This window comes from Notamacropus eugenii, chromosome 1 (genome assembly GCF_028372415.1).
Source record: "Notamacropus eugenii isolate mMacEug1 chromosome 1, mMacEug1.pri_v2, whole genome shotgun sequence".
NCBI lineage: Eukaryota > Metazoa > Chordata > Mammalia > Diprotodontia > Macropodidae > Notamacropus > Notamacropus eugenii.
In genome coordinates this window covers 99,034,844-99,058,591 of record NC_092872.1, presented here as the reverse complement: position 1 = coordinate 99,058,591, position 23,748 = coordinate 99,034,844, and the positions used below count along the sequence as shown (strand labels likewise).

The 23,748-nt window shown below is 36.9% G+C and overlaps 1 protein-coding gene across 8 annotated transcripts in view; it reads left to right on the top strand.

Annotated features, from left to right (window-relative positions):
- SMARCA2 (SWI/SNF related BAF chromatin remodeling complex subunit ATPase 2) overlaps positions 1–23,748 on the top strand; it is a 203,918-nt gene that overhangs the window by 86,863 nt on the left and 93,307 nt on the right. For all 8 annotated transcript variants that reach the window (XM_072610780.1, XM_072610788.1, XM_072610797.1 and 5 more), the window contains 7 exons: positions 1,410–1,510; positions 1,671–1,818; positions 6,022–6,185; positions 8,495–8,561; positions 9,155–9,265; positions 14,694–14,936; positions 16,464–16,577. In XM_072610780.1, coding sequence (XP_072466881.1) covers positions 1,410–1,510; positions 1,671–1,818; positions 6,022–6,185; positions 8,495–8,561; positions 9,155–9,265; positions 14,694–14,936; positions 16,464–16,577 — 948 coding nt within the window. The remainder of the gene's footprint in view (positions 1–1,409; positions 1,511–1,670; positions 1,819–6,021; positions 6,186–8,494; positions 8,562–9,154; positions 9,266–14,693; positions 14,937–16,463; positions 16,578–23,748) is intronic.

Sequence of the window (23,748 nt, the reverse complement as noted above, 5' to 3'; positions counted from 1 at the left end):
CCTAAAGAAAGAACATTTTATTATTCTCTCAAAGATAACGCTTACTGTGCATCCAAAAAGATAATTCTGTAGAACTCCAACAGTAACAACATTTGATAGAAGTATGATATATCTTTTTGTTTGATAATGGTTTTTCTTGTTAATGTTTAAGCTTGGTCCTCACATAAGTTTAACAGAAATTTGCCTGTTAAGACTGTTGAGTAGAATTCAGCATGAGAAGAGGTGGTCTTGAACATCTCAAGGGAGCTTCTTTACTTACATACCCAGCAGACCTCATTATAAGCAGATTTCCTCATAAGGCAGTACTGTAGCATAGAAACAAATGTAAAAGGAGACTTACAAATAAATATCAAGAATTTACTAGGCTTTTTTTGATAGTTAATCTGTACATATAGTTGATAAAATTAATACTTCTTTTTTCTATTTAAGGTAAATTGGTAAGTAGCTGTTTGAAAAGTGGCTCTAAGAGTTTCACAAAAGACTTGCCTGACAAGTATATTTTAAATCTTTTGTTTTTTTCTTTTTAAGCATGAAATGCATATGAGGCTACTCTGGGAGTTCAAGATACCTGAGTTTAAATCCTAACTGCCCCTAAGTACTTGTGTGACTGGGGAAGGGAATATCCTCTGAGGCAGCTAGGTGGCACCATAGTGCATAGAATGCTGGGCAGGGAGTCTGGAAGACTCATCTTCCTGAGTTCAAATCCAGTCTCAGGCACTTACTGTGTGACCCTGGGCAAGTCATTTAACTCTGTTTGCCTCAGTTTCCTTATCTGTGAAATGAACTGTAAAAGGAAATGGCAAACTACTCCGGTATCTTTACCAAGAAAACCCCAAATGAGGGTCACAAAGAGTCTGACGTGGCTGAAACTACTCAACAATAATATACCTCATCTGTAAAGTGGGAGAATTGGACTTCAGTGATGTCTCTAAGTCCCTACTCTCCCTGACATTCTGTGAAATCTATGAAATAAGGTAAAGTCTGGAAATTTAATGAAGCTTTGGAACTCTTGAAGTGAAATGATGATTAGTTAACGGAGTTATTACAGTCTTGCCTAAAATCCTTAGAAACATTATTACATAGCACCAGAAAGCAGAAACTGAGGATAAATATGGCCTGAAAGAATTTTAAGTGATACAGCAAGGATAAACAGCTGCTTCTTTGGATGATTATGTTTTCCTGGGAACCAGGAACTGAACTTGGTAACCACTTTTCTTTAAGCTTGTGATCTCATCATTTAAAGGAGTGGGGAGAATTATCTCTTACCCTTTGATTTAAAGAGAAATCTCTTTGAATTTGTCTTGTTTGTTACATTTACTTCAGCGTATAATGAGATGTGTTTTCAGAAAATTAACATGATAGGGCTGTACTAAAGCACCACTTTTCTAGTTTCTGAATTTCTCCTCTAGGATGATGAAGAGGAACTTAGCAGGCAGGAAACAGAAGAGAAGATACTTCTTGATCCAAACAGTGAAGAAGTTTCTGAGAAAGATGCTAAGCAGATCATTGAGTGAGTAGCCATGTGCTCCCTTTGCTGAAATGGGGAGTTTTACAGTTGACTCATTGTGTATTTTCTTTAAGAACCCTTAAAACCTCAATGTGCTGACCTAAGCCCACCCTACATGGCATGGATGTCTGAATGGAATTCCTCTCTACTTTGTCTGTCTCAGGACTGCCAAGCAAGATGTGGATGACGAATACAGCATGCAGTATAGTGCGAGAGGGTCCCAGTCCTACTACACTGTAGCTCATGCAATATCAGAGAGGGTAGAGAAGCAGTCTGCTCTTCTCATTAACGGCACCCTAAAGCATTATCAGGTAAAAAAATGTGGTTTGGGTTTTCTTTGGGAGCAGAAAAGAAGTATTTCATCTATTTTTTTTCAACTTGAGCGTATAGCTTACATTTGTTGAGTGCTTGAAGTTTTTGCTGCTTGAAGACAAATTATGTGAAAAGAAAGGGAAAGTTGCAAATGACCCATGATGCTGAAGGGTAGCAACCAATCATGCATCCAGGAGGCAGAATGATGGACTGGGGATCAGGAAGGCCTGAATTCAGATCTGCCCTCAGACACTTGTTAACCCCGTCACCCTTGGAAGTCACTGACATTCTCTGAGCCTCGCTTTCCTCAGCTGTAAGAAATGAAGGTTTTGAGCTGGATGGCCTGTAAAGTCCCTTCCAGTTCTAGGTATGTGGGCCTCTGTTGCTGGGGCCCCTAAGGTCCCTTCTTGCTCTAAACAGATGATCCTATGATTCTTTTCCCAAAGCTGTAGTAAGAAATATTTTTATTTATCACTATACTTAGAGTTTGAGAAATGACTTTTATTTGAGGAGATCTAGTGTCTACTTTGTAGGAATATAAAAATATGATAATTTGTCTTAATAATAAACTCTACTTTCCTCTAAGGAGAAAGCTTCACCTTCAAACTTTTCTGCATTTGCTGCTTCCATGACAGTGACTGAGTCTTATTTCTTTTCACTAGAGTAAGCTAATTTTATGCCTTTAGGGTTTTGTGACAAATTCAGTTTTATGAAATTTTAGCTTAGCATTTATTTCAACTGATGGACAAATTGAATACATATGCTTATTACCATGAAATTCAAAGTTATGTCCTATTAACACAGGGAATATCTATTATATCACAGGTCATAGAGTTAGAGCAATTCTTGGAGGTGGCTGATTCAACTGCCTCATTTCACAGATGAGAAAACTGAGGACCAGGAGCTTAAGTGACTGCTTCTTACCTACACAAGATTGCTATTTTTTCTGTGCTTAAATTTGACCTTTAGTGTCTGTGTGGTTTCATGTGCTAGTTGGCATTTACTGGATTAGAGTTTTAAGTGACGTTTAGACTATCAAAGGGTGAGTCTTTGTCATTTTCAGCAATCCCATTTGCTCAGGGCTCTAAACTCATTAGAGTACATAATTCCTTATTCTCTAACTTGGGAATTTAGTTTAAGGAGAAGTTAACCAAAATGGGGACTTCATGTCTTAGGCAGAAACACCTACCCACTTTAGCCACCATGAGCAAGAAGTAACAAGGAAGAGGGAATACAGGTTGTTTATTAAAGGCTATGGAAGTAAGAGAGAATTAGGTAATATGTCTAGAAAGAACTGAGTGTGCCAACTTGGGGTGTTCTTGTTCTTTCTAGAGGAGTGGAAAGTAGGTTAAGAGTGCGTGCCCTGAATAAAGCTTGTTCTAAGAAGCAAACGGTTGTTTTTCTGAGTGATGAACTAGAGAAAGGCCAATTTTTCCCTCCTACAACCTTTCATAAGTCTTTTGTAAAGAAAGTGGCCTTTCTTCAAAGGCCAAATCAAAGTAATGAAATTAAAGTATAAAACAACAGTTGGTTTGAAGTTTATGTAACATTCAAAAGGACCTTATGCTTTCCTGACACCTTAATAGATGAAAGAATGTGTTGATCGTAACTTTGTAATATTAACAGATTTATTTGCATTTTAGGGAATGAGGGATGGCTATGAGAAGGGAGCATAGGACACAGTGCAGAATCCACCTTTGCCATCTGATTACTCTGAGGAAATGAGCGAATATATCATGATTCCTAATTTTTTTGGTTTGTGTTTGTATGTATTCAAAATGTAGCCCATACTTCAGTGTTTTCTAAGCTCTTTTAATCATGGGACCCTTGGGATTCCAATACATGGACAGACCATATAAATATTAATCTAAAACATGTTCCTGAGATAAATCAGGGGCTCAAGAAATGTTGGAACAAAATGATTTTTATACTGAAAAAGCGTCATGTATGAGAAGCATTTTGACACATTTCACATGCTTTATTTTAGAAGTGAAATAGTGCTAGCATTGAAATTGTTCATGAAACCTCGGATCGTATCCCATGGAGTATCACAATTCTATAGATCAATACTGGGAAAACATTGCAAAAGCAACTCTTCACTATCTGCTTGTGGATTATTGACACTCAGGTTTTACAATTTCAGGTTGCTGTCCTTCATCGTCTTGGAGGCATTAGGACAACATCGATCATTACTATCTTTCCAATTCTTTTTCTTTCTCATACATTCTTTCTTTCCACAAACTCTATGATGTCAAATTTGACTCCATGCCATTTCTTGAACACACCTTGTATGTTTTATTTCTGTGTTTGTGCATGCTATTCCCTCCAACAAAATTAAATTCAAAAGTTGCATAACTACCTACAGGGTACAGAGCACAATGCTAGACAATGAGGCAATGAGGAAGACAGAGATTAGAAAAAGGAATGCTTTCCCCACATTTGAGTACTGAAATCCTACCCATTCTTCAAAACTCAGCCCAAAGGTTACCTGCCATAAAACCTTCTCTGGTCATACTATCCAGAAAAATCTCTCATTTGAACTTTGTATATCCCATGTAGTGTATCATTCTATGTATTTGTATTCCTACCACCTCCCATGTACCTGGCACATAGTAAACTCTTTAAAAAATTTTTTTGTTTTATTACTTATGTGCATGTCTTAGTCTCTTTACTAAATTGTATGTTTCTGGAGGTCCAAGACCTTGAAGGCAAATCTTTTTCCATTAAGTATTCACATCTTTGTATCCTCTTTGTTTGGGGACAAGGCAACAAACTTTCCTCATCATAGGCACTAAAAGATTCGTTGGCTAGATCACTTGGTTTGTCCATATATTCCAGTACTTAAAGGATCCACAGTGATTTCCTTTTTCTTTCCACCAATGGATATTGCAACTCATCTGTGTTTTATTATTTTGGTTAACTCTTGGCTACATCTTTCTATAAATCTTCCATAGAGACTCCATTCACTATGCTGGAGGACTTCCTCAGGTTCTTTTAATATTTTATGGCTACAGGTGCAACATTTGAGCTGTTTCCCTGTCATCCCTCATTGTCATCCCTTATTGTCACCCCCGAATGGCCCACCTTCTTTCTGGTCTTACATCTTTTATGACACTTCTTGCACACAAATCATGGTTGCTAATAAGCTATTGCTTATTTACATTCAATGAGAATCTTTTTATAATCCTTTGGATCAACTACAATTGTAATTCTTTTGAGATCCTAGTATTTCCATGATTTATAGCCCTATAACCTCACTAGGTGAATATTGGTGTAAAAAATATAGGTGCTGAGTGCATGGAACAGTTTGGGACCATGGAATGTACTTCAATTTTCTATTCCTTATGGACTTGAAAAATCTGGACTAATAGTAATATTTGTGTACACAAACTATTTTAGGTAGTTTAGTTTCCTTCACAAAAAAAGAGTACATTTCATAAAGGTATTTTACCAAAACAAAATTCCAAAAATTTTTGAGATTAATATTTTTCCAAAAAGCAACCTTTTGGATTTTTTTATACCTTTTTTCCTTCCCTTTGTGTGAATAGTTGAGAATTTGCTTTCGTATGTGCCAGTTCTTTTGTATGCAAGAAGTATATTTTATGTAGTACTGTGCAATCAGCTCCCAATTACCTGACCATATGGTACCCACATTACAGATTTTCCATGCAAAATTGTGTAGTTCCATTTCCAGGAAGGAGTCTGTGACCCTACTCCCAGGATAGTATTCCTGTCCCTCTGGCAGAGGAAATATTTCCATGAAAAGAAAGATGGCTTATTGGACAGGTTCTCTCTGATTTTCTCTCACCTGTGCCAAAGACCCTTTCTGGTTTATTTGTTTGTTTGTTTTGAAAAAGTGTTGGATTTGAGTTCAGGACTCTATGTTTGAAATAATTTTAGAATTCCATAAATTATGAAATGTTAACTGAGTATGAATAAGAAAGCTGCTTAAAAATCCTGTCAGCATGCCACAGTAAGTAATCTTAAATCTGATTAACACACAGCACCTGCCAAGCAGCAATGATTATTAAAAGCTTGTATTTTAAGTGATTTTTTGTGCCAGTGTTTCCCCATGTTCCGATGGTGGGAAACCCCAACCTATAGCACTAAGAAGTGAAGAAGTCAGAGCTTCACTTCATTTGTACTAGTATTAATTACCTGTGCAGATCTTGGATAATTGAAGCAATTATTCTTCATTTCAGCTCCAGGGCCTGGAATGGATGGTTTCACTGTATAATAACAATTTGAATGGAATTTTAGCTGATGAAATGGGGCTAGGAAAGACCATACAGACGATCGCACTCATCACTTATCTGATGGAGCACAAAAGACTCAACGGACCCTATCTCATCATTGTTCCCCTTTCGTAAGTAAAGAATCCGCACTTATCTTTCTGTCCGTTGTAGATCAGCCTACTAGCAGCTTGCCCTTGTTTTACACTTAATGGTAAAGTTCAATAAGCAATCAGATAATACATATTCTGAATCTAAATACTGTCCCCCCAGTCCCCAAATCACTCAGTGATTGGCTAGTAAAGGCAGCATATATAGATGGAATCAAATGCTTTTATCAGCCATTACTGTTAGCATCCACTGTGTATGGTACAACTCATCCGCTAAAAGGAAATATTTCTTAAACATTCCCTCAGTTTCTAAAAGACTTGTGCAACAGATGATAGCCTTAAAGACCCCTAGTACTTGGTAGATGCTTAGGAAAGGTTGTCAAATTGAATTGGCTTCAAACTCACTTAACCATATTTTTAAATGGACCGTCCTTTATTAGTATTTTCCATAATTTGCATTGAACTGAATTATAAGTGTGGCAGTACTTGTTGCTGTGTGCTTTTGTTGTGCTCTGTCTTGCTGTCCACTTACTTTCCTCTTCTTTCTAAAGTAGCCTCTCTTGAGAATCTGTGGGTGTGCGTGCGTGTGTGTATGTGTGTGTGTGTGTGTTCCCATGGCATGCTATTTTAAAGTTTCTCTCTTTATGTCTCAGCATTATTTGAATAATAAACCACTGTGTATAAAAAACTCATAGAGTGATTTTTCTCACTCAGATCAGAATATCTATTGTGTTAGGAATGTAATAGGATCATTTAGAACTGGAAGGAATCTTCAAGGTCATCTAAGTCAGTCTTATTTTACAGATTAAGAACTGAGGTCCAGAGTGAGGGAATTGTGGGAATGGAGTGAACCACACTGATGCCATCTTGTGATTCAATTCTGGAGCTAGCTCAGTTCCTTTTCTATTCAATTATAAGTCTAGTATAACTTTTGTCTTGTGAGAAAACTTTATTCAGTTATGGGAATTGTGAGAAAACTTTGTGGCGTTGTTTGAATCTAGTCCTGTGTGACTGGTAAGCTAGTCCACCTCTACCTGCTGCTTAGAGTCCCTTAACTAAGGACCTTGGTTATGGTGACCAGAAAACTGGCAGATCCAAAGACTGATGCGAGGAGTTTTCTCACAATTATATGTCTCCTCTAACCCAATGTGTCTTTTCGGAAAACTGATCCTGCAGTGGTCAGTCGGTTACTGTTCCTTTGATTGAATATGGACACTTGGGGAGGAGTGGGACACCTCTTTTTCTGATTTGCACCAGTTCACTTTCCCCCTTCCAACCTGGAAAGCCCCTAATCTTTCCACCAATTAGAAATCAGATTGCCTAATTAGATATCCTGTTTTTTATCCTGCTTATCGTTATTTTTTAAAGCATAAAAAATTCTCTCCTCCTGTATTCAGGGTCCAGTGCCAAGCTGAGGAGACCTGGCCCCAATTTGTTACACAATTGTCATGCATTGCTTAATAAGTCAATATGTTTGGAAGCTCAAACATTTGTTTCCTCAGCGTTTTCTGATTTTGCTACCACAGGAGAGATAGTCACTCCTCTGAGGTCACATAGGTGGGAGAGCTGAAATTTGAGTCTGGGTCCTCTAACTACAAATCCAGCCCTCTACCCCATCTCTACTACCTCATGACCTCAGCATTCTAGTTATAGTTTTTAATCAGTGTGTGCCTAGAAAATATTTTCATAATAGCACACAGGTTTCAGTCTGGTACAATATTAGAAAATATTTTAAAACACATTGAAGAGCTCTCTCTCTCTCTCTCTCTCTCTCTCTCTCTCTCTCTCTCTCTCTCTCTCTCTCTCTCTCTCTCCCTCTCCCCTTCTTTCTCTCCCCCTCCCCCTCTCTCCCAGCCCCAATACACACACACACACACACACACACACACACACACACACACACACACACACACACACAGAGGCTTCTTCATGGAAGTTATTTGTTTACATAGCTTTGAACTTTTTGACTCTTCTTTTTAAACTGACTCATTTACTTTCAAATTGCCAATGTATGATTCTTGGAAATTCATCATTCATTCTGCCAATATTTTATCGTTAATTTGCTTCCTTTTTCAGTAGCTATCTATGGGTCCCCTTTACTTTGTGTAAGATCTTTGGGGGAATTGTTTTTCAAACAGATTTTCAATGTTACAGGACAGTGTTTCTAGTATTTATCTCAATTTCTCTTACTGCCCGTATCATTAAAAATGAGTATGTAGGTGTGATACATGGTATATTCTAGAGGACTTTATAATGTGAAGGCTGCAAATAGGCAAGCATACTTGTGACCACTGACTCATGCAAATTCTGTGTCTTTGTTTTCTCTTCTGTAGGACTTTATCTAACTGGACATATGAATTTGACAAATGGGCTCCTTCTGTGGTGAAAATCTCCTACAAGGTTTGAAATGCTGCTTTTGTATACAAATCTGGAAAAGTAAAAATAGATCATATTTTCTTCATTCCATATGCACATCTGTGAACTGTATTTGGTTGTAAAGTTTTGTCATGTACATCATGTACTAAACAGTGAGAGTTAATCATCCCTAGAAGATTACTGTAATAAACCATAATTACTTTCAGATAGTGAAATGCTGAAGAAAATTGTTAATTATCATATTGCAAGGTTTCTGATGAGAGTAATACAAATGATAAATACTACACATTCTGTGTATTGCTGAATGGTTCACTGTCAGGCTCCTGCAGTTCCAACTGTTCCTATAAAGCCAAGCAATTACCAAGGCCACTCACCTGCCTGCTGCACACTTCCATAGACACGATGCTTTTCCATCCAGCAGCCCATTCTCCACAACAAGGTCACTGTCATTTTCTCTTTTTGGTCTTCATTGGGAAAACATTCTTCAGGGCCCAGAAGAGTGTCCAGATGTGTGCCATTGAGCCAAGCTCTTTATGATAACATGAGCTTTCAGTCACAGTTTTGCCCTGTTCAGCAAAGATAGTGAGAAATAATGAAAAATACTGGTTTCTTTTCAGGGCACTCCTGCCATGCGCCGATCACTTGTTCCACAACTTCGTAGTGGAAAATTTAACGTCCTTTTAACTACTTATGAATACATTATAAAGGATAAGCACATTCTTGCTAAGGTAGGTTTTCTTTTCTTTTATGTACAAGTAAAGATCACCCCCTTAAGGTTCAAACAATTGGAAAAATCAAAGTGACTTGTATGTTTGGATTGCTATACAGCATGTATTTATTTTTAAGAGTAATAGGTATATTATGGTCATAGACTTTCTTTTATGTTTATTATTTACCCTGAGACTTATCTTGGTTTGTGTCCCTGTCCTTTTTCATAGGGAGAACTGGTTTTCTTTTCTCTTAAAAATTTCACGTGGATTCCTTAGTGTCACTTTTTCCTAATAGCTCTGAACCTGCTAGTGGAAGACTTAATTGTTTTTGTTGCCCTGGGTTATTTTCAGAAGCGCAGATTCATCCCTCTTATTTCCTTTGTCACTCCCCAGCAAAGTTAGAGCCTTTCCATATGGTTGTCTCCCTATGAATAATTATCCTGGCTACAGCTTCTATGCTTTTCCATTTTCAGATATCACCTGGTAAAAGTTGGGCTGTTGCTCATTATTATTGATGTATTTTCTTGCCCGTTTATTTGGAGTTACGGAAAATTGTTTTTACCTTAGACCCAATCTTCACTTGTATTCTGGATAGCCTTAAATTAGTGTCATGTTTGCCAGCCTTTAAAGAGAACATTATTTTTTTTAAATTTAGAAATATATATATAAATTTTTGATAGTTAATAATAGCTTACATTTATGTAAGAGACTTTATGTTCTACCAAGTACTTTCCCTTCAATTCTGTGAGGTAGGGAGTATAAGTATTTCTATTTCTATAAGAAATAAACTGAGGCTCTGAGAGTATGGGCACATATGAGTTGCCCAACAACATATACCTAGAAAGCATCAGAACCATGTTTTAATGCAAGTCTTTTTATTACAAGACCAATGGTCAATCCACTATACAATACTGCCTTTATTTAAAATATAGAACTACTGATTTGCAAGTACTTTGGTTACAGTTAACTTTCATGGCATATATATTAAAATTTTCTTTTCATTTTTAAGTGTTTCCTCCCTTTTTTGTGTTTTTTTTTTTTTACTTAGTAATGTACATGTGTTCATGATTGCTATCCAGAACTCTGATAAATCTTTGCTCAGAAAGCTGAGATTTCCCTTAAAGGTGTCATAGGAGGAAACAGAATTGAAGAAACATATCCCCTAAGGAGATCGGGCAGTTGAAGTGGCATTGAGTGTATTATTGTTCCCCTGTTGTTTGTCATTGCAGAAGAATTTGGCAATCAAAAACTGAGACCTTTTCTTTATTATTATGGAAAATACTTTGTGATGTGACTTCTTTCTTCCTAGTTTGTCTTTCACACAAGATTGTCAGCATTCTTTAGTGATTTCTGAGAGTAAAAGATATTGCTTCCATTTTGCAACTGAAGGAATTAATTCAATGACTTTCTCCGAGGTCACAGAATAGCAGAAAAAAAGGAGAATTAAGGTCTCTTGATTCCTTTTATAGTACTCTGTAAACTAAATTAGGCAGGAAGATAGTTTAAAATGTAAATATTATTCTACATGTACTTTGGCTACCAACTGCTTTCTCTGCTACAGTGACAGTGGGACAACTAGCAGCCGTTGGTTGCTATAGACATAATATTTAACACTGAACTTGCTGTTTGTAGAGGAGGTAAAAGGGATGTTTAGCATCTTTCTGATTGGATTTCCTAGTCTGACTACTTTTTTTTATAACGCTTTGTTAATAAAGTAATTTATTTTCAGTTTTCAACATTCACTTCCACAAAATTTTGAATTTCAAATTTTCTCCCCACCTACCCCTTCTCCCCACCCAAGGACAGCATATATTCTGATTATCCTTTCCTCTAATCTGCCCTCCCTTTTATCCCCCTCCTTTCTATTTTCCTGTAGGGCAAGATAGATTTCTATACCCCGTTGCCTATATATCATTTCCTAGTTGCATGTAAAAACAATTTTTAGCATTCATTTTTAAATTTGAGTTCCACATTCTCTACCTCCCTATCCACCCTTATTGAGAAGACAAGCAATTCGAGTATAAATTATACATGTGTAATAATATAAAACACTTCCATAATAGTCATGTTGTGAAAGACTCTACATTTTCCTCTATCCTGTCCTGCCTTCCATTTATTCTGTTCTCTCCTTTGACCTCTCCCTCTACCAAAGTGTTTGCTTCTGATTACCCCTTCCCCCAATCTGCCATCTCTTCTATTATCCCCCCTCTCTTACCCTCTTCCCCCCTGCTTTCCTTTAGGGTAAGATAAACTGCCATACCCAATTGAGTGTGTGTATTATTCCCTCCTGAAGCCAAATCTAATGAAAGAAAGACTCACTTATTCCCTCTCATCATCACTTTCTTCCCTGTAAAAGCTCTTTCTTGCCTCTTGTATGTGAGATGATTTACTACATTCTACCTCTCCCTTTCTTTCTCCTAGTACATTCCTCTCAACATTTAATTTTCCTTTTTAGATATCATCCCTTCATATTCAGCTCACCTTCTGTCTCTCTCTGTTTCTCTCCATACACACACACACACACACACACACACACACACATATGTATATATATATGTGTACGTATATGTGTGTGTATGTATGCATACATACATACATACATACATATATATATATATATACACACACACACACACATACGTACATTCCCTCTAACTATCCTAATACTGAAGAAGGTCTTGTGAGTTACAAATATCATTTTTCCATGTAAGAATATAAGTAGTTCAACTTTAATAAGTCCCTTATGGTTACTCTTTCCTGTTTACCTTTTCATGCTTCTCTTGGTTCTTTCATTTGAAAGTCAAATTTTCTATTAAGTTCTAATCTTTTCAAGAATGCTTGGAAGTCCTCTATTTCAGTGAAGTTCCATTTTTTCCCCTGAAGTATGATACTCAGTTTTGCTGGTAGGTGATTCTTGGTTTTAATCGTATCTTCTTTGATCCCTGGAATATCATATTCTAAGCTCTCTGATCCCTTACTGTAGAAGAGGCTAAATCTTGTGTTATCCTGATTGTGTTTCCACTACACTTGAATTATTTATTTCTGACAGCTTGTAATATTTTCTCCTTGACCTGGGAACTCTGGAAATTGGCTACAATATTCCTAGGAGTTTTCCTTTTGGGATCTTTTTCAGAAGGTGATTGATGGATTCTTTCCATTTCTATTTTACTCTATGGTTCTAGAATATCTGGGCAATTTTCCTGGATAATTTCTTGAAAATGATATCTAAGGTCTTTTGTTTATGATAACTGAAGGTAGTCCAATAATTTTAAAATTATCTCTCCTAGATCTATTTTCTAGGTCAGTTATTTTCCAATGAGATACTTCACATTGTTTTCTATTTTTTCATTCTTTTGGTTCTGTTTTACAATTTCTTGATTTCTCATGAAGTCATTAGCTTCCATTTACTCCATTCTAATTTTTAAGGAATTATTTTCTTCAGTGAGCTTTTGGACTTCTATTTTCATTTGGCCCATTGTGCTTTTGAAGACATTCTTCTCATTGGCTTTTTGGACCTCTTTTGCCATTTGGGTTAGTCTAATTTTAAAGCTTCTATTTTCTTAAACATTTTGGGGGGTTTCCTTTAGCAAGCTGTTGACTCCTTTTTCATGATTTTCTTGCATCACTCTCATATCTCTTCCCAATTTTTCCTCTACTTCTCTTACTTGAATTTCAAAATGTTTTTTGAGCTCTTCCATGGCCTGAGACCAAATCATATTTTTTTAGGAGGTTTTGGGTGTAGGAGCTTGGTTTTGTTATATGTTTTGACCTTTGTCATCACCAATGATGTAAGAAAATACCTCTCCATCAAGAAAGTAAGAATCTGTAGTCTGTTTCTTTCTCCCCCCATCTCCCATTTACTCTTTTTCTCAGTCGGTTACTTGATTTTTTAGCTCTTTGTTAAGTGTGGGGCTATGGAAGCAGCCTCTTCTTCAGAAGTGGTTGCCATCACCCTGGTGCTGGGGCTAGGGCTGGGGCCAGACCACACTTACTGCTTAGACAGGTGTAAGACCCTTCCCACTGACCTTTGAAGCAGTCTTTGGAATTTGTGGGTTGAGAAGTCTGGAAACTGCAGCAGTTGTCAGTGATTCAGTCCCCTAAGGCCTTTTCCAGCTCCGTGCATGGCACATGGGAACTGCAATCTGCTCCCACCCCACAGCAATAGACCCTTCCTGTTGATCTTCCAGATTGTCTTGGGCTGGAAATTTGCTTCAGTCTCTTTTTTTGTGGCTTCTGCTGCTCTAGAATTTGTTTAGAGTTATTTTTACAGGCTTTTTGAGGAATTTGGGGGGAGAACACTAACAAGTTCCTGTTTCTATGCCACTATCTTGGCTCTGCCCCCTGACTACTTTTTATTTCTTTCAATTCCTGAATATATATGTAATGAGGAAGTAAGACATTTAGGCTATTCAGTCTTTTACTTTTGCAGTATGAGATATTTCCTTTTACTACAAGGACTTAAATTTGCTTAGAGAACTTCTAGCCCGCAGCCATTGCTGAGCATAGCTTAGCAGAAGAGGACCAGCAGAGGAGAGCATTCTGTGTCATCTTTGAATTCAGAAGGTGATTGACTAGTGCTGTGAAATGGGGTGAGAGAAGGGAATGGTGTTGGGGCAGAAATGGTCAGGTATATGTTTCTTTGCATGCCCAACTCTGTTGCTTTTCTCTTCTGTTTCCATGGTGTGAAGGACAGAATAGTGAACTTGGAATCAGAAAAGAATCTTGGGTCCAGTTACACTTACTAATTTTGTGAGCATGAGTAAGTCACTGAACTTCTCTAAGTTTCAGTTTCTCTACCTGTAAGATAAATCATGAGTATTAAATGAAAAACTGTTGGCAAAATGTCTAACAAGCCTTGAAGTGCTCTATAAATGTGACTTTCTTATTGTTTCTCTCTACAGTTCCCCCCAAAATATACATAATCTCCTGGGTTGTCTTTGCATTACCTTTTCTTTCAAAGCCTCTGTATCTTTATGTTAGTTTTTGTTTTGTTCTGACTTTTTTCCCTGAGCAATAAAAATGAGCACAACCAGTCCATCAACCTAAGATGGATGCTTGAAACAGAGATAGTGTCAGCCACAAGTGCCCTGTTAATAAGTTACCATGGAGTAGCTGGCCTCTGAGACTTCTTGTGCTATCTACAAAATGAATGCAGTAAGAATATGAACCTCTCAGTGTCACCAGAGCACATAATTCCTGTTCGGAGTCAGCCTTATGGCATAGTGAAAAGAGCGCTCTGATGCCAGGAATCTGGATTTAGGTGGATGATTTGTTTGTAAAGGTCCTTCTTTCATTGTTAGGAAATGTGACATCTATTGCAGAAGAGGAGGTTTGGGCTGTTTACCTTTTTACACTTCATTTTGGTGTGATGGACAATCTGCATATTTAAAGTATCTGTAGTTTTCAGAATTCAATCAAATGTTATGCTTTTCTCATATTGATATAGATCCGGTGGAAGTACATGATAGTAGATGAAGGCCACCGAATGAAGAATCATCATTGCAAGCTGACTCAGGTCTTGAATACTCACTATGTGGCACCAAGACGGATACTCTTAACTGGGACCCCCTTGCAGAACAAGTTACCTGAACTCTGGGCCCTCCTCAACTTTCTTCTTCCCACCATTTTCAAGAGCTGTAGCACATTTGAGCAGTGGTTTAACGCCCCCTTTGCCATGACTGGAGAAAGGGTACTAGTTTCACTTTTTATTTTTCATAGCAAATAACAAAGCATTTAGTTGAAATTAAATAGACTTTCTTACTGAGAATATCAAAACACACAACAAACATTTGAGATATGGTTATCAGAGAAAGATTGTCAATAATGACCTCCAGTTTGAAGTACGTTGTGGGAATGTTGTAATTTCAAGGAAATTGTTCCCCCCAAAAACCAGTTTTAGTCATGGGTGCTGCATCCTGACTATATGTATTTATGCAAACATCTCCATCAAGAAGTCACTTAGGCTTCACAAATATTCTTGATCAGTAGGAATATTAAATACATAAGGCAGAGGAAAAATGAACAGCTGACCTGTTGGATACGTTTATGGATCATTTAACTATTAAACTTAACCAGGAGAAAGAAGTCAAACATTTCCACCTTTGGACCATTTGTTGCCTTTTCAAGACTTGCACATAAAGTATTTATGAGTCAAATCTATCTATTCAGCTCATTTTCTGCCAATTTTGTGTAAAACCCCTTTCATTTCATTCTGACTGGTCCAGCCTAAGTTATGTATGTATTTTGTACATTAGAATAAGTCCCATGAATATTTGGCTAAAACAACCATCTCCAAACATTTCCATTTCTTTCATTTCACTAACTGTCCTGACTTATATAGTCCTTATCTGAGAGAAAACACTCTTGTAAGAAGAAAAGAAAGCAGAATCTTGTGGGTGGTGCTTTCTTAGCAGCAGATGTAGATTACCACAGCAAGACATTTCAGGGAAATTATTTGGCTTGAACTCCTCAGTTCTCTCATATGTGGGAAGTTTTGCATTTAGTCAGTAAGATCATTGGATTGCACTTATGTAAACAGTGAAACCAATATGGTGGGTAGTTTTTTAGAAGTCCTTAACTTAGAATCTTCCGACAGATAATTTTTTCCTCTAGAGCAGATCTGTGAGAGGCAGAGGAGTGAGAAGGGGATTTTGTTTTTTAAAAAGTGAATGACTCTCAGAAGAGTCAGGACAAAGATAGGGAAAAGGTGGAGGAAGCCATGCCTACGATACTCAGTAATACCACAAATAATCTGACTTCTATGGTCATCTTGCCCTTTTCAGGTTCAATGCCCTATTTCCTAAGTACCTTTCCATATATTTTGCTATCTCCTATCTCCTACCTTTCCTATCCTCAGAAAGTTTGCATTTTCACAGTGACCTTTCTAAAGCTGATTTTTGCTTTAAAACAAGCAATATCTTTCTAAAGAACCCAATTCTGTTTGAACATTAAGTAAAATAAACACATTATATTACACGCTACTGTAGCTAATCATAACTGAGTGGGTAAAGGCATCCTTGGGCTGATTACTTGATACTTTTAAAAATACTAGCCATGTGTAGACTTGGACACAGTTGCCTATAGATGGTAGTGATTTTGGAAAGAAATGATCCATTAAGTGCTGAAAATTCATTATAAAAAGGCTATATTTTATAGCATGATTTCTTAAAAAAAATTTAGTAAAACTGATGTTCTACTCACTAGCATCATTTTGTAGGTGGATTTAAATGAAGAAGAAACTATATTGATTATAAGACGTCTTCATAAAGTGCTGCGACCATTTCTGCTGAGGAGACTGAAGAAAGAAGTGGAATCCCAGCTACCAGAAAAGGTATGAGCCGCATTGGAGAACTTTGAAAAGGCCCAATTAACCTCCCCAACTTGAAATTGTGATTCTGAAACAATTTGTTTGTAAAAATGCTTGTACTTTAATTACAAGTACCATTGGAAATAAGATATGAATATTTAAAGTTCCACAAAGCACAAGATCTAATACAGAGAAAAGGGCTAAATTACAGAGTTTTTTGACTGACTTCAAGAAGTTTTTCGAGATAGGGTGCCATTTTTACTAAAACTAGAATATCTTAGTATTGGAAGTGACCTGAGAAACCATCACATCCAGCCAGGATCAATACAGAAATCTCTTTTGCCAGAAACCCAATGAACGGTCAATGAATCTTAGAAATTCATAATTTAAACCACAAATGAATTATTGTACCATTTTCTTCCCATTAACTGATTCTCTAAAGACTATATTATATTAAATATTAGATTTCAGGTACTTTCATAGCATGCTGTCATTATAAAAAAATTATTCAGAGTATCCATCTACTTTTATGACTTTACAGGATTGTTCTCCTCCTAAATCTAGTAGAATTTTTAGTATTAAATTTATTACTTTACTTAAAGTCACATAGGACCAAATTGTATATTGTATAATACTAGGCTCTCTTTGTATTTATTAAATATCTGATAACGATGATGGCATTGAAAACACCAAGAAACTTGATTATGAAAAGTTGTTGGAAGTTTGTTAGCTTACAAATGACAGGCACATTCCTTGACCTAATCTGAGGCCTACATAATGAAAACTAAGTTCCCATGAATATTTTATCTTTACTGAAGTTGATTTTATACCACCTGAATTTTCATTGCTTTGGAGAATCTGTGCCCTAAGTAAGCTCCAGGTTTTTTGGTTTGATTTAGGATTTGGGTCAACTGCATTTCTTAGATTAATGCCAAATTCAGTAAAGTTGCAGAAAATAACTTTAAACTCCATCAAATTTATCTACATTTGGAGTTCAAATAAGTTGTCTTCTAAAATTGATTTGCCTGCTTGATGTACTATTTGCTTCATGACGTGTTTTGATGTGGGTTTCTCTTTTGATGGGCCAATTTTGAAATGTTTTATTTTGCATCATTGTATTCTTTGTATAACACCTCTCTTTTTAGACAGATTGGCTCATCCTGTTCACTTTAAGAAGGATTTGGCATGATATTGTACAAAAGCTGCTTACTTAGCTAGAAGAGAAATTCTCTTCCTGAATTTCCTACTCCTTAGCAATCAGAGAACAATGATAACAAAAATGAAAATTCTGTCTACAGCCACCTTTCCCCCATAAAGACTGATTGTACCAAAGTCTTTCCTCATGTACTTTTTAAAAATATTTTTATCTTTTTTCTCTAATTACATGAAAAAACAATTTTTTAACATTCATTGATTTTCCTTTAAGTTTTGAGTTCCAAATTCTATCCTTCTCTTCCTCCCTCCCTGAGACAATAAATTATCTGCTATAGGTTATGCATGCGCAATCATATGAAGCATTTTCCTATTACTCATTTTGCCTCATGTGCTACAAATTCATGACAAATTGTTGTTCTTGCTTTGAATTTCTGTGATCTCTGATACTTAGGGTCATCACCGCATCCTTCATAAATGAATTCAATTACCCAAAAAAAGGACAAAGTAAAGAGCACGGTTTATTGGACTTTACTCCTTCAGCTAGGCCAAAATGGCAACGAAGCTATCTTTAAAAAATCCCTAAAGCATCATCTGGAACAAAGAAGCAGTTAGCTGTGAAGTTTGGTTTGTGTGCCGAATTACATAGGTCTCTTCATTGTATACTACATAATACTACAAGATAAAAATTCAACCAAAAAATGTCCTAGTGGCTTTGGTTCCATGAAACTGGAATTTTTAGGACTATCTAGGATTAGTACTGCTTGATTTGTTTTTAATCTTATAAGGAGTTAATAATATATCCTTAAAAACCACTATACAAAATTCCACACTTAAAGGATGTACCTCAGTAACTTTAAGCTAGCTGATTATCTCTTGTGGCCACTAATTGTTTTTGTTTACTTAAGGATTTAGTTCTGGTGTAACTTAATCAGGAACTGTACTTATTACCGAAATCATTTTTATATTTTTATAATCACTTAAAAAATTCTTTTAAATGTATAAATGTTTAAAATCATCCTTTACCTTGTTTATAATATCTATGTCATGTTGATAAGACAAACTTTTGTCATGTCTGACTTCTTTGATATTCTCACTCGCTGCTTCCTCATATTTCCACTATGTCACTAACTAAAATATGGCTCAGTCATTTTCTCTGGCTTATCCCATTTTTACTTCCCCTTCTTCCTATCGAATTTTATCCATTTCAGTGCCAGGAAGATAACGTGATGCACTCTAGCAGATAGAGAGCTGGTCTCAAAGCCAGAATGACCTGCCTTTGACCTATGCTGACTCTGTGACTTTGGGCACCTCACTTAAATTCTCTAGGACTAGTTTCCAACTCAAATAGAAATGAACCATTAGACCAAGGAGCCCTATATGTTAATGCTATCTCTCTTCTGTTGTATTTTTATTTATTTTGTGAAGTATTTCCCCATGACATTTTAATCTGGTTCGAACTCCTAGTGGGCTGCAGGCCCAAGGCCTGGTGTCTCTCTAGACTGCTCTTTAAAAGCAGCCGCAGAGAAGATGCTGACCTGTGTTGGTAGAGGAAGTTACCTCACCTGGCAGCTCCCCATAGCGCAGAGATCCCAGGGCCAAACCTTGTCCCCCTCTTCTCCCCTCCCCACTTTGTGCTTTCTGCCCAGCTCTGCACCCATATTTTGCCCTTCAGGATCCCTTTTATAACAGCTGCCTGCCATCATTCCAGGCTTGGGTCCAGTGTTTCCCATCTGTTCTCTATAAAATTTTATGTTTAAAATGCTGAACAGTTCCATCTCTCCCACTATAAGCTCTTCATATTATAGATGATGTACAAAGATTTTAGAAGAAATTTGAGAGGTGTATGTCGAACAAAAGCATGTATTATAGGCAGTGGTAGGATTTCTGCTTGCTTTGGTTATTCTAGTGAAGTACATTGTTCTTAACTTTGCATTTGATGCTATGATAAAATATATATCACATATGTAATTCTGAAAAGCCTAGCTTATTGTAAGCCATTCAACCACATTATTCCCTCATACTCAAAGGAAGACTCTCTTTAGTATCTTAGTGAGGGGGAAACACATGATATTCATGCACCCTGGCTCAAAGGCAGTGTAGCCCCTATTTAGCATGAAAATAGAATTCAGAAATGAGGCATCACTGGTGGTGGGGGAAGGTCAGTCTTAATAACATTTTACAAAATTGATAGTAGTCCAAGCAAGGAGAAGTCAATGGGGGAGAGAAACCATCTGCAATATATTCTGTAGTAAATATAAACAATTTTTAGATTATCGACTTTTGGGGGAGGGGGTCAGACAATTTTAGAGATGGAGGGAAATTTAGACAACATCGAAGTCCAACCCCCTGCTTTTTAGACAGTAAAGGTTCAGAGGCCTTTAGAATGGAATACAGAGCTGGTGACTGGCCCAAGGCCACACAGCTTCTTTCTCAAAATATAGTAAGTTATTAATCACCTATGTTAACAGTAAGATGAATGCAGGATAATTTCTTTTCAACGTCCAAATGTTAGGTTTAGGTCTTCCTTTTATAGATGCAGATCAAGGCTTTCTCCATATTTATATAGACAGGCTACCTAAATAGATCAGTCAATTAATCAGCTAGATATGACCTGGACCAGTACACTCCCCCTCTCAAAAATTATAACTACTTGATGACCAGCCCTCCTGACTTAGATAAACTGGACTTTAAACAATACTGTAGTCCATTATCGGTAGTGTGTCCTACAAATCTTTGCCATGTAACTTGGGGGACAAGACATAAATGATTCTGTAACAATGAAAGGTAGTTGGTGTCAAAAATTCATTTCAGTTATAGAAATACTTGTTAAGCTACTGCTGTGTACAGGGAATTGGCAAAAATCCAGTTTACCTTAGGCAAACACCTTATCCGCATGGAATTCACACTCTTGTAGGGAGATATTACACATACAAAAATGCCTGGTACCAAGCAATATGCAATAGATATATTAGAGAAAACGGGAACCCACATACATTGTGCCTTTAAAGGAAAATTACTTTGCTGACTAAGGAAAACATACAAGCCTTTCTTGACCTGGTAGAATTTGAGTTGGATGGTAGGTTCATTAGGTGAAGAGTTAAAGAGAGCACATTCCAGAAATGCCGGACAATGTTAGCAAGGACACATAGGTCAAAATGTGCCAGGCATGGTTTGAGATTCTGAAAATAGTCCAAGTTATTTGTGGCATAAATTACAAAGAAGAAAGTCGTTAGAAATAGAGCTTGAAAGATAGGGTGGTATGAGAAGAAGGAAGGCCTTGAATGTCAGGGAGAGAAATTTGAATTTTTTACTGTATAGTCAATAGAGAGCCATGCCCAGTATCCAAGCAGAAAGGTCACCGGCCAGTTTCATGGATAAGATCTATCTTTTTAAGTATGAAGGATGCACTTCAACAATAATTTAAAAAACAAAAACATTGCATTAAGACCTTCTAAGCATCCAGGGCACTGTCCTTGGATGATTCTATTAGGAAAGGAAATCCTTTCTGATCTTGCATTACTTTTATTTTACAGAAAAGGATATTGTCAATACATTGATAAAAATAACATAAATTATGGGCTAGTGGGGGCAAAGGAGCAATCCATAAAAAAATGCTCTAGAAAAAAAATGTGAGGAGAAAAGAGAAAACATCTTTATAGAACGAGTGTTCACAGACATTTCTTGAAAGAAGTGACACCTGGACTGAGCCAAGTAGGATGAAGAATCCCAAAAGTAGAGATGAGGAAGGAACACATCTCAAGCCTGAGGACAGCCTGACAAAAGCAGAATATCACATGTTGAATTTGAGTAGTGAGCAGTGCCGTGTGTCTAGAACGTAAAGTCAGTCAGTCAGCATTTAGTAAGCACTATGGATGTAAAAAGAGGCGAAAGACAGCCCCTGCCCTCAAACAGCTCACAATCTAATGAGGCAGACAACAAGCAAATATGTGTAGCATGCTGTACATGGGATAAATCATAAAGAATCGAGAGAGGGAAGGTGTGATAATGAAGAAAGTTGGGACAGCCTTCCTGATCCTATCTGTGTCCATCTGTATGTCTCTATGCTGTTTCATCTCAGCCTTACAGCAATATTGTGAGATAGGTATGGGTAGTATCATCCCCACAGGAAACCACTTGTGTGAAGCTGGAGGGGATGTGAAATAAGGCCAGGAAGGCAGGTTGTAAGTAAACTGCAGAGGACCTTAAACACTAGGCTAAGAGGATTGTGTTTTATCCTAGAAACAATTGCAGTACCTGATGGTTCTTACACAGGAAAGTGATGTTATCTGAACTGTACTTTGGAGAGATTATTTTGGCAGTTATGTGTGTAAAGGTTAGATGAGAGAGGAGAGATACTGGGTGCAGGCAGAGCAATTAGAAGGCTAGTGTATTATAATTCAGGTGAGAGGTGATGAAAGCGTGAACTGGTGTGGTGTCATGAATGCTGAGACAGGTGGGGGGAAGCAGAATTAACAAGACGGCTGACTGGATATGGGTAATAAGGGAAGGCAGAGCACAGCACAATATTTCTCCAAAGATTTTTGAGTTTATACGATTGGGAGGATTTGGTGATCCCATCACTGTAAGTAAGTAAGAGAAATTAAGAAAGGCTAATTTAAAGAGTTAGATGATGAGTTTAAATTTGGACGTGCTGGTAAGGTATCTCTGGAGTTGTCCAGGAAACAGAGAAATGGGAATAAGGCCAGGCAACTACATTTGGGAGTCATTTGTGCATAGGGGATAATTAAACTTATTCATAACTAAATGGAAGGGAAGAGGAGGGAGAATGGACAGAGGCTGTGATGACTCCTGAGTTTCAATTTGAGATGAATGAGAGCTTGAGTACTACTTTCAGGAACAATGAAGTTGGAAAATAATTTGGGAGGAAAGATAAAGTTGACTTTGGGACATGAATATTGCAGACGGCAAATGCAATAGAATTTGATAGAAAAGATCAGTTTGGGCTGCAGTCATTGGACTTGAGATGGACTCTGGTTGATGGGTAATGTTAGGATAATTTGAGGGGAAACGGAAGAACGTTATAGAGAGGGGGAATACATAATACAAGCAGCCAACTGACAAAAGTAAAGGGCATTTTCAAGTCCAGTGGTTTCAAGATTTAAATTTCTTACAGATACATAAAGATCACTAGTATTAAAACAGCTTCTTATAATAATGTTTCAATTTTCAATGTCCTGATTTAGCCTTTTAAATATCATCTGTAAATTCTTGGAGATGGTACTTGAGTCTTTTATTAATATAAGAACTCTTGTCATCGGCCTCCCAAATGCTATTCTTTCCAGTACTTTAAAGGGTAATTTTCTACACACTTGCTCAGCCAACAAGAAATGTCTTTTAAAGCCAAAACAAATTTCCAGTCCCTAAGATCCTGTAACCAAGCTGGTCAGCGACCTGATGGAAACTGCTCTTCTGTATGTAAGCTCTGCTTAGGGTAGGTCTGTACATCACTAAGAAAAAATGATCCTGTTTATCCATCATATACAGCAGATAAAAGGGCGCAGTGGGGAACAATTGGGGAAGCAGAAAACCCTAGCAACTTTATACTGAGTTGGATATTTTTGAGATGTCTTTGTTGCTATGTTTAAAGTCCTTGAATTTGTGTTCATTGATACAAGAGAATTCTTGAAAAAATTAAGTTGATGTGGTTTCAAAATTGGAATGTGATCAGGAATCCAAAAGTATTACCATTTACTATTACTATTATTTGAGTAATTTTTTTTCTTTCTCAAGTAACTCATTAAAAATTTAGGACTGGAAGAGAGGGGGAGAAAAATTTAAAACTTATGGAAGTGATTGTTGAAAATTGAAAACAAATAAATAAATTTGAAGGAAAAGAATTAGGACTGAGTTGAAATTTCCAGAAAGTTACCACTCATTCTTCTTTTTCCTGTAGTATTATTAGCCTTTTCTAAAAAAGTGTATATTTTCTTCTAACCTAATGTGGTACAGCAGAAGTAATGAAAAAGACCACCAGTGACAGGTCCAGCTGGCCTGAAAGGTTTTTCTCAAAAAAACTTTA